The sequence below is a fragment of the Neopsephotus bourkii genome, unplaced genomic scaffold (genome assembly GCF_033783945.1).
Source record: "Neopsephotus bourkii isolate Nb327-2 ecotype Australia unplaced genomic scaffold, CSIRO-AGI_Nbou_v1 NB_1638, whole genome shotgun sequence".
In the NCBI taxonomy this organism is placed as follows: Eukaryota; Metazoa; Chordata; class Aves; order Psittaciformes; family Psittacidae; genus Neopsephotus; species Neopsephotus bourkii.
In genome coordinates this window covers 3,215,732-3,226,424 of record NW_026902113.1, presented here as the reverse complement: position 1 = coordinate 3,226,424, position 10,693 = coordinate 3,215,732, and the positions used below count along the sequence as shown (strand labels likewise).

The 10,693-nt window shown below is 37.9% G+C and overlaps 1 protein-coding gene across 1 annotated transcript; it reads left to right on the top strand.

Moving 5' to 3' along the window:
- Window positions 1–1,183: 1,183 nt before the first annotated feature.
- On the top strand, window positions 1,184–8,647 carry LOC133223678 (collagenase 3-like). Its single transcript, XM_061374606.1, has 10 exons — window positions 1,184–1,340; window positions 1,441–1,682; window positions 2,827–2,975; window positions 3,063–3,188; window positions 4,011–4,172; window positions 4,834–4,951; window positions 5,555–5,688; window positions 6,050–6,209; window positions 6,948–7,051; window positions 7,569–8,647. The coding sequence occupies exons 1-10, from the start codon at window positions 1,218–1,220 to the stop codon at window positions 7,667–7,669; spliced, it is 1,419 nt and encodes a 472-aa protein (XP_061230590.1). The 5' UTR covers window positions 1,184–1,217; the 3' UTR covers window positions 7,670–8,647.
- Window positions 8,648–10,693: the final 2,046 nt, after the last annotated feature.

Sequence of the window (10,693 nt, the reverse complement as noted above, 5' to 3'; positions counted from 1 at the left end):
CATCTGTGGCAGGGTAGTGTATTCCAGAAAGTGTGTATCAGTGTCTATGAGAAAGTTGCCTGAGGTTTTCAATACAGGCAGAACCTCCATGAAAGAGGAAGGTGGCAGAAACCCTCCCCTTGGGGAGAGTGGTCCTCCCCTTGGACCCACGCTTGTGGACATGTGATATGACACAAGTCTTAGCAGCTGCTGAGATTGGAGTGAGCCTGGTGAGACAGAAATTCTCTTTAAGCTTTGAAGCATAATAATGCCCGTGTCTGTCACAATGCCAGATTTATCCTATTATCCTTCTCATAAGTCAAAATCACATATTTGTCATTCTACACACACAGATTCATTGCCTACCTGTAGCTGGTAGATTGACTCTCACAGACTAGTATCTGTCTCATGGATCTATGGTTGTGTTCCACTCATAGAGTAAATTCATGTTTTATGAGGAAGATAAATTATATGAACTAGGCACTTTGTATGACCTACTTTAGTACTAATGAAAAACATTTCTAAATATTCAAAACTATTTCCCAATATTTAATATTTCTGATTTTGAGTATATCTCAAGCAATAAATTATTCTGAAAGGTAGATATGAAGTCACTTTAAGAATCTCTGAAGTAAAATTTGTGTTAATGCGTTACAGTTATATTACTTTAGAGAAACAAGGAAATGTAATATCCCAGTGTATACTCTATAGCGTTATTTCTTATCAGCCAAATCAATATTTATGAATGATAAAGAACATTGAAGTGTATATGATCTATTCCAAATGTTAAAAATTACTGTTGAACTAGTGTAACTATTGAAAAGTTGCTATTTTATTTAAAAAATCATGAGGTTGCTATATATTTTTACTGCCTATCAAACAGTAGGAAGGCAGATTTTCTAAGTGAGAAGATTAAGTTACTGCAAAGTTATTTCCAGTTTAAGTTACTGCAAAATAATCAAAAAGTGCGGTTTGATTCTGCCCATTTCTTCCCACAACCTATCTCGATATTCAGATACTGTATTTATAAGAGGATACAGTTTCAGTGCCCTCAGAGGAACAACAGATGCCTAAACCACAGTGTTGGGAGGAGAGAAAAAGTAGCTGCCTAAGCATGTTTACTTTCAGTGACAAGGAAGTTCTAACTTACCCCTAAGTGGTGACTCACTGGGTTGGACTATAAAAGTAAAGGTAACTGCTCTCTAAGAGACCAGGGCTTCAGACTTTGTAAATCCAGCATGATGCAATCAAGACCTTCAGCTGTCTTCTTTTTCTTGCTGGGTTTGTCATTTTGCTTGACAATCCCTATTCCCCTTGAAGATAGCCATGAATTCACAGAGAAAGACCTTCAGTTTGCAGAGGTACAGTATAAAATAATTCATTTGCATGTTTTAGAAACAGTAAGTTGTGTAGTTACAGCTGTTTGGAAACTAGGCTTATTATTTCTTTTCCACTTCTTAGCACTATCTCAGGACTCATTATGGTCTCCATTCAAATCCTGCTGGCATAATGAGGAAAAGTGCCAACACAGTGGCATCTAAACTCCGAGAAATGCAGGCTTTTTTCGGATTGGAGGTGACAGGCAAATTAGATGAAGAAACATATGAGCTGATGCAGAAACCAAGATGTGGTGTCCCAGATGTGGGGGAATATAACTTTTTCCCTAGAAAACTGAAATGGTCAAAAACTAATTTGACCTACAGGTAAATGCATGGCATTTTAAGTGTTATTACTGTTATTACCTCCTTTTCAGGTACCTTGTCCACTATGTTGCCCAGTATATGGAGTTGATGGGAGAAGGTTGCATTTGGGTTTGACAAAAATTCATGTTACAGTTTAAAATCTTCCTAGCCCCACTTTTGGAAAGGTCTCCCAAGCCCATCTTACAGCCCAAGGAAGTAAATACATATTTTTTCCATTGCACTTTGTCATGGAGGAAAGTTGACATGGAGTGAGATAGTAGCACCTCATTTGGCCTCCATGTAGACACTCTTGGCATATCCATGTTGCTGAATGAAAAAGGGGTAGAGACTAATATCTTGCATCTCACCACAGATCCTTACAACCTTTAATCTGTAGCTCACTCCTTAGCTCTGCCTTGGATCTGTTTTAATGCCCCTTCATATAGGTCTTGTCCGGGACAGAGCCTGGACAGTAGATGCAGACCAGACTGTGCAATGTGTCTGTGAGAACTGGGACTGATCCTTGTCTCTCTTCCATTTCACAGTCCAGGTGTAGACATCTGTGCTTGGTCAGACAAAACCCTGCACCATGACATCAGAAAGTTGACCCTGGGAAGCTATGGTGCTCTTTCTCTCTTAACACTTCAAGGTTGTCAGTAGGTGGTTTTGACCAGTTGCAACCTGAGCTCCTTTAGCATATTCCAAATATGAAATCACTGAAATCTATCAGTTCAGTATCTCGTTATAAACATTAGTTTAATATGAATTTAGCCTATAAAAAGGTCTTAGATCATGTTTTGTTCCTCCAGCTAAAAAAAATCATGAGATTTTTATTATGGCAAGAAAAACATTTGAAGATACTGTTACGATCTGATTTAATACAGGATATATGTGTCAGTTTCTGTATCTTCTGGTGCGTATAAAACAAATCACAGAAAGCTGCTTTATCATTTCAGATGCCACTGCTGCTGAATGATTTTAATGAAATTATAAATTGTTTTGGGGGGGGGTTGAATACTGTATGCAACTGTATGGTGAGCTCTTTGTTTCTAGATAAGAACATAAGGAGGAAGAAAGCAAAAACTAATGAGGTATACAGTCAGATGAAAGTGTATTGCACATTTTCTTCACACAGTTTAACTTGAGATATTATTCTGTTTGATAGAATTATGAATTACACTTCAGATCTGAGACGTGCTGAAGTAGACAGAGCTTTCAAAAAAGCATTCAAAGTTTGGTCTGATGTGACACCACTTAACTTCACCAGAATACGAAGTGGTGTAGCTGATATCATGATCTCCTTTGGCACTAAAGGTAACACAGAGCCAGTTATTTTGCTTTATAGTTATATTGCTATCAGTAAGGTGGGATAATTGATTTGTTTTGAATGTTGTTTTATAGAACATGGTGACTTTTACCCCTTTGATGGACCCTCTGGATTACTGGCTCATGCTTTTCCTCCGGGTCCAGACTATGGAGGAGATGCCCATTTTGATGACGATGAAGCTTGGTCAGATGATTCTAGAGGTAACGCAGGTTTCTGAGATTGTTTGAAATGGTGGTAGATGGACAATTCTGTCCTGTTTGATATTTGTAAACAGTTTGGTTTGCCTGTTTACTGTTCATTCATCATTATGTTCACTGTCCGTTCATAGGAAGATGGGTTCATTTAATCATAAATGAAAGATATACACATCTAAGTGAAGTAATTTTAAAATGCCACAAACTGGGTATTTTGTCATTTGGTCATTTCACTGAGCTCAAGGGCAGCTAGTTCTGATCACAGGCTGATGGGAATTACCTTACTTAAGCCTATAGAAAAATCAGCTGTAAATCTTTTACTTGAATTTAATTTGAAAATTCTTCATCTTCTTACTCAGGGCAGAGCTTTAATAGAACAAACCATTATTTTATTTTTTTTTTTTTTTTTTAGGACTGTTGTATTTTACCCTCCTGGTATTAATTTCTACAACACTGAAAACAATATGGACTCTATAATGGAAGTGAATTCCTGAAAAAAATTATTCAAATTTAAGTAGGGCTAAGGCTTCACCCTGGAGCTTCCCAGTGTTGCTTAAGAAATTTCAAGAAACCTAAATCTGCCTACAAAACAGCGTTGTCAAATAAGGTTTAGGTTGAACACCAGCTATGAAATACTCAGTTGATTAAGTCCTTATTAAAACAAAACCCATGGCAGTTTGAAAAAGACAAGCAATTATACATATTTTTTCCACTTATCCAGTTGTCTTCTTCATTACCCCATATGTTAAGGTAGTGTTAAGGTTAGTTGATTAGTCCAAATCACTTTGGTGACATAAAAAGTTATACATTTACTTTCATTTGTTATAGGGTATAACTTGTTTCTTGTTGCTGCCCATGAATTTGGTCATTCACTGGGACTTGAACACTCTAGAGACCCTGGAGCTCTGATGTTTCCAATTTACACATACACTGGAAAAACTGGTTTTGTGCTTCCTGATGATGATGTGCAAGGGATCCAAGAGCTCTATGGTAAGCCTGTATAATAGGTACTATATATTTCCTGTGTCATTATAACCTCTTACAAATGCACTGCACAGTTACTACAAAACTGCAGATGCTCAATGTCAGCAGTCATGACTGATTAAGATGATTCAGTGGATCCTTGGCAACCAGACTTCAGGAACAGAAGATGCTTAGATTTAATAGTTCGGGGGGTGGGGGTGGGGGGGGGGAGAGGAAATAAAATAATAAAATAAAATAAAAGGAAGTAGCACGGCAGAGGACAGTTGGTCACTGTGCTGTCTCCTTTAGTGGTGGGTCATGGGGGGGCAGATTCTTTATGCTTTCTGACCTGTCTCAAAAGAAAAAAAGGTAAACAGAGTCGAAAGGGAGAAACAGAAATATACATGTTTCATCATGGAAACAATAAGAATTCTTGGGGACCTTCAAAACTCGGTATAAAATAGCAAGTCCATTCAACATCTTTGCAGAATAGCTAAACTTGAAAGTCCATGAATGTATTTGGCTAAAGGAAAGAGAGAGAGAACGGACTTTCCCCAGTACAGATAGTTTGCCCATTATGCTTGTATTCATCATGCTGTTTGGGAACAGTTCCATGTCCTATTCCATGTCATGATCCACAGAATGGTAATTAAAGTTGTCAAACTTAGATCATGCAATATAATTCCAGGTGCTGGAGACAAAGATCCCAACCCAAAACATCCCAAAACACCAGAGAAATGTGATGCAGAATTATCACTTGATGCGATAACAGAACTTCGTGGAGAAATGCTGATCTTCAAGGACAGGTAAAGAGACTGCCATACCATGGGTGGTGGGTTCTGGATGAAATTTAAGCAAGCTAATAGAGCATTTCATTTTTTTACTAATGATTTGAGTAAACATAAACTTTAAAATATGACAAATCAGTATAGATGCCTCTAAGAACCTACACTGTGTATCTTTTTAGGCAGGGTTTATAATACAATTACAGACTTGGCTGCCCAGTATAATGAAGTGAAGCTGATATGGCTGAAGACTGACAATGTTTGTACACATTTTTCATTTCACAGGGCTTTCTTCAACATGAAAATATCTACTAACATTTATTTGAATGCAGTTCACTGCATTCAGAAGCCTTACAGGGGACAGCAGTGTTTCTCTTATTCTAAATGAAAAAAAATCCAAGTTTGTTGTTGTTTGAGATGATCACTGCATGAGTGACAGAAGTGGGCTGCAGCCAGGTGACTGTGAGAGAAGAAAGGGTCTACAACGGGCTCTATGTATTGAAAATTCTATGTTATGAAAAAGATTCATTCTTCATTAACTGATTTTTAGTATAACACATCTAAGATACTGATATTCTGTAGTATGACAAGAAACATAAAATATATTTTCTTTTTATGAACTAGGTTTTTCTGGCGACTGCACCCTCAGATGGTTGATGCAGAACTGGTGTTGCTTAAGTCCTTTTGGCCAGAGCTTCCAAATAAAATAGATGCAGCTTATGAAAACCCCATCAAAGATCTTGTGTTCATGTTTAAGGGTGAGTTTTCAATTTTGTTGTTTGCAGAGAAGTACATGTTTACTCAAGCTTACTAAGTAATGTAAAGGTAATCAATAGAGTAAAAAATCATCCTACCTTTGTTGCTTAAAAAAAACCCCACAACCCATTCTGTGGTTGCACCATGTGCACATCTATATTTTTTTTCAGTGAATTAGAAGATGTACTATTAAGCTCAGACACCTAGGATCGTAATTAGCAGAAACAGCTTAATACCTGCAGAGTATGTGATCTAAGGATCTGTTAGCTGTATGGAAATAGGGATCATTGCATCCTTATTTTATTCTGTTCTTAAAGAAAAACCTTTACAAAAGACTTATGCACACTTTGTTGTTATTTTCAGGAAAGAAAGTCTGGGCTTTGAATGGCTATGACATAGTTGAAGACTTTCCTAAAAAGATATATGAAATGGGGTTCCCAAAAGAAATGAGAAGAATAGATGCCGCTGTCCATATCAAAGACACTGGCAAGACTCTCTTTTTTTCTGGAAATAAGTTTTGGAGGTAAGCTGGAGACAGATTGGTATGTTCCTAATTGTAACCTGTCCAGAAGTATCAAAAGATCGACAGGTTGTTTCAAACCAGGCTCTGATTGTGGCTCACATGTTTCTACTTTATGGTTTTCATGGTGCTACAGCTGTGTAAAATATGCCATAAAGGTTTATGCAAGCTTTTTATGAACATATGGGTACAGCCTTTAAAAGCTGAAAGAGTGACAGAAAGTAGAATGAAGTGCCCTAATCCAGGAGAATTTGTAATATTGTCATGTCACCTAGACAGAATTCCCCTCTTGCTTCCTTGAGTTGCTTTTGTGACACAGAAGGGAATTGGCGCTATGAGAGTAAGAAATCTATCCCACCCTAGGGTGGCTGGTTCTTGCTGTCCATGAGTAGGGCTTTCAGCCAGGTCTAATGCATAATTAAGACATCACCACGTTCACATTCACTAACAGCCTCAAGATAGGTTGGTAGTGCCAGTACACCCAGGTACAATCATCTCCATATAATACATACTTTATAGATCAGTTCTGAAAATGTAGCTTTATTAGTTTTGTATTTATTGAGCTTGTACATCTGGTGGAAGAATGCCCTGGTTATGGCCCTGAGTTTCGTTTCTGCACTACACACAAAGTACCTAAAAGCTGATGGCTATTTCTGACGTGGATAACTTCAAAACATATTAAAGGAACTGCAAGGATGTTTAAATCCTCTGAATTTTTATTTTCTTTTGTGTTTACTATAGTTATGATGAAGAGGCAGAGGTTATGGAAGCAGGCTACCCCAGGCTGATAGAGGACGAATTTGCAGGAATTGGTGATAGAGTGGATGCAGTCTATCAAAGAAATGGTACGTAAACTGATAATGCAACTTTATTACAATTGTTGTTGAAACTTGAGATTAATGTCCTGTGGGAAACTCTGTCATTTCTGATTTTGATTTTTTCACGTCAACACTTCTGTTCTCAACTCAATCATGTTTCCAACTTAAATTACCCATGGTGTTCTTATAAACCATACACGTATGTATTTGTGGAGCAAAAAAAGACCTGCTTCTTTGCTCATGGGACTTAAAATGGTATGCTTAATGTTGAAGTACTATAATGTGACTCTTTCTTCAAATGGAGCCCATTCCTATCCAACTCTTTAAGGAGTGTTTCGAAGTCAGTGTCAAACATTAAAGCAAACCTTGTGTTTTACCAGGCAAGTTCTGTATAGTAATAAAATGTAGAGCTTGACTGTAAATTAAAATATCAGTTATTTTCAAACACCTATCCAGGCCTGGTAAATTTTTATTTGAAGGATAATTTTAATTTGACTACACAGTTTTTCCAAGTTTAATTCATGTTAACTTTCCTTTTCCTTAGGTTATCTCTATTTCTTCAATGGTCCACTGCAGTTTGAATACAGCATCTGGAGCAAAAGAATTGTCCGTGTCCTGCATACTAATTCCATTTTTTGGTGCTGATTACAGCTAAGTGCCATGTCTTAAACTGCAGAACAGATGTACTATATGGAAATAATAATATGGGCATACAGATTTATTAGAGGACAGCAAGTTTCTATGAACATGCACTAGCTACCCATCAGCAAATATATCCTGTATATATGGAACTGTATAGCTGCATGTCAGTCTGGGACTGAATTAACTTATTAGGAAAGAAGAAAAGAAATTATTAGCATTTCAAGAGGCATAACACCATTTAAAGTTTCTCTAGTATTAAAGTGAGATGCTGGATACGTCCCACTTGATCATGAGCACTATTAATTCCCAGCAATCTGAGCATGTCTAGCATCTTTCAAGGATCTCCTAGCATGCTCCAAGAAACAGACCTGATAAACCCAGGAGTGCTATATTTTCAAACTACCTGTGTTAGTGTACTGGGAATTGAGATGTGTAATGAATGAGTCAGAACTCCCTGGTGACTCCCTGAGCAGGATAACACCAGGCTGCAACACAGAAATTCAGTAGAAAATTCAAAGGGATTTGAATGTATCCCCATTTGAATGGGAGTGTCCCCCTGGATGCCCATGTAATCTTTGGAATAAGAAGGTAGAGAAGCAGTGATGTGTGATTCCAAAGCAGACAGTATAGCAGGAAAAGGGAGGAGTATTCCCTGCAGAAATCAGCAGCCTGTATGATATTGCAAAACAAGAAAGAGGTAGCAGCAAGAGAATCACGCAGGTTCAAAGCTTGCATGAAGCTACATCTGTTACTCAACCCATGTTTTCAGCTGGTGCAAACTGAAATAGTTTAAGTGACATTTACAAAGGTTATGCCTAGCTGTGCCAGCAGAGAACCTGAACATCCAAATCAAAATATTCAAAATAGTATATTTTTTATGTTGATCACTCTTCTAATATCTATATCAATTGTTTCGGTAACGTGTAAGTTTTTTATTTGGTTGTGTTTTGGTTTGCTTGTTGGTTTTTTAAATCAATATGAATTATGTGTGACTGATTATTCTTCAGTTAAAAAAAAAATGTTTAATAAACTGGAGGAATAAAATAGCATTGTGCAATTACTTAAAATTTCCTATGCTGCGTGCCATAAGAGCAAGACAGAGCTACTGAATAAAAGAAATCATAAACCTGAAACTATGCATTTTATTAATTAAATTTTTCACCTCTATTTAAAAATCTGGTTTGCTTTCTTTTTACTTCGAAAAAATAAATCTTATAGAACAGAGAGGTGGAGAGAAAGGCAGAAACAGGGGTAAAAGACCCTTCAAATCTGAAGAATAAAACAAAGATGGAATTAGTCCTTATCATTACAGAAAATATGAGAAATTAGTAAGAAATATTGTGAAATTCAGTTCACATTAATTTGAATGATTAGCATTAATAATTAACTGTACTACGCTGTCCTCTTCTGCCTCCTCAAAACCAACCCCTAAGTCAATCATCCAGCCAGGCCTGCCAAGCAAAGCCCATCAGCAATGAATACCTTTAAGCAGGTGTAAATTGCTGGGCTTACCCACCAATGAGCTAAGTGAAATCAATTCTGTTACCTTACATGTCATGGATAGTCAGTCAAGGTAACCTCATGGATTCAGCGGTCTCTTTTGGCTGTCAACCTGTGAATTAATAAATTCCAAACCTTAATATGCTTAAAAGCAACGCAAGGAAATAGAGATGAAAAAAAAACCCTTGCAAATGGAAAATCTTAAAGTGGACTAATATCAAAGTTCTGTTGATATAATATTGACAAAACTGTTAGGAAAAAACTCAGTATAGTTCTCTATGCATAATAAGCAGAAATTATGTCTTTTTTATCTGAAAATCAATTTTTACAGTCATGGTGTGCCTGTAAAAAAAGCACATGGTGTGCTTGGCATTGGGCTACAGTTTAGCTTAATTACTCTGCAGAGATATAAGGATCTGGACATGTAATCCTAGTCCTCATTATTCCAGTGTAAGGACTTGGTGGAAAATTGTGTCAAAATAATAGTCTTCCATATGGGCTGGTGGTTGAGTCTGAGTGCTCTCAATTTGAGAGGTCTGATCTGAGGTATACTGGAGCAGGAAAGGTGGACAGGGAAGCAAGGAGACATCAATGAATATCTTTCATATCTACTCGGCTTTCTGTTAACATTGAACATTTGTCAGGGAAAAAAGATACTGCCTGAGAAGCTGGATCTTGAAGAGGCTTCAGCATGATCATATCCAGCTGCTCGCCAGCCCAGACTCTCAGATTCTTGTTTGCCACTCGGCTGACTGGAAGCAGCTTTCGGCCCAAGTCCAGGCACAGCTCCAGCTCATGCGTCTGCATCCCGAGTGGGAGACGTGAGCTGCTCTGCGGTTAGCTCTACCTCAGCTGTGAAAAGTACCAGCCTGTTAGTTCCTGGCATTTTGTTAAGAAAAAATGGAAAAACATTTGTACTGTGGAAGTGGAAGGCTGAGGTCAGAGCCAGAGGGGCCCTGACGCTGCCATCAGGCAGAAAGGAAAACTCTCTGCAGGACTCAGGTCCCTGGGACCCACTGCAGTCCTAAGAGGGTAACGCTGCGTGAGTGCCTGACAAGGACCCATATGGGATATAGCCCAAGACCATCACGTACTGAAAAGAAATGAGTCCTTTTCTTGAAACAGACACTGAGCTGACTGCTTTCCCTGAGGTGCCTTGAGTGAGTAAAGGACCACAGGAGGCTGACAGCTGTGTCCCAGGATGCATTATAAGCAGAATTAATAACTTCCCACCTCACTGATATTTTTTATGTGGAACTACACAAACCCACCTAATAACACATCTACTTGTATTGTAAGGGGAGAAAGGATAAGGCAGAAAAATGAACCTGTCACATGTTCCTCAGGACTAGTTCCTGTGCTGGTTATATGATTCTGAACAAGTAGGATTTAATTTACATATTCCAGGAGGGAAAGAAGTGAGCAAACATGATTTAAACTTTCTAAAGTGAGAAACTAGGCATCTCTCCTCTAAAATCATTAATATGCTGGAAAGACAAAAAACACTGTAAGAGCTATTGTGAGCCA

Bases quoted from the DNA above. Each gene is read 5' to 3' on its own strand.
- LOC133223678 (XM_061374606.1), top strand. From the start codon at position 1,218: ATGATGCAATCAAGACCTTCAGCTGTCTTCTTTTTCTTGCTGGGTTTG. The intron at 1,683-2,826 runs GTAAATGCATGG...TCTGTTTGATAG, and splicing joins AAAACTAATTTGACCTACAG to AATTATGAATTACACTTCAG. The intron at 6,210-6,947 runs GTAAGCTGGAGA...TGTTTACTATAG, and splicing joins TCTGGAAATAAGTTTTGGAG to TTATGATGAAGAGGCAGAGG.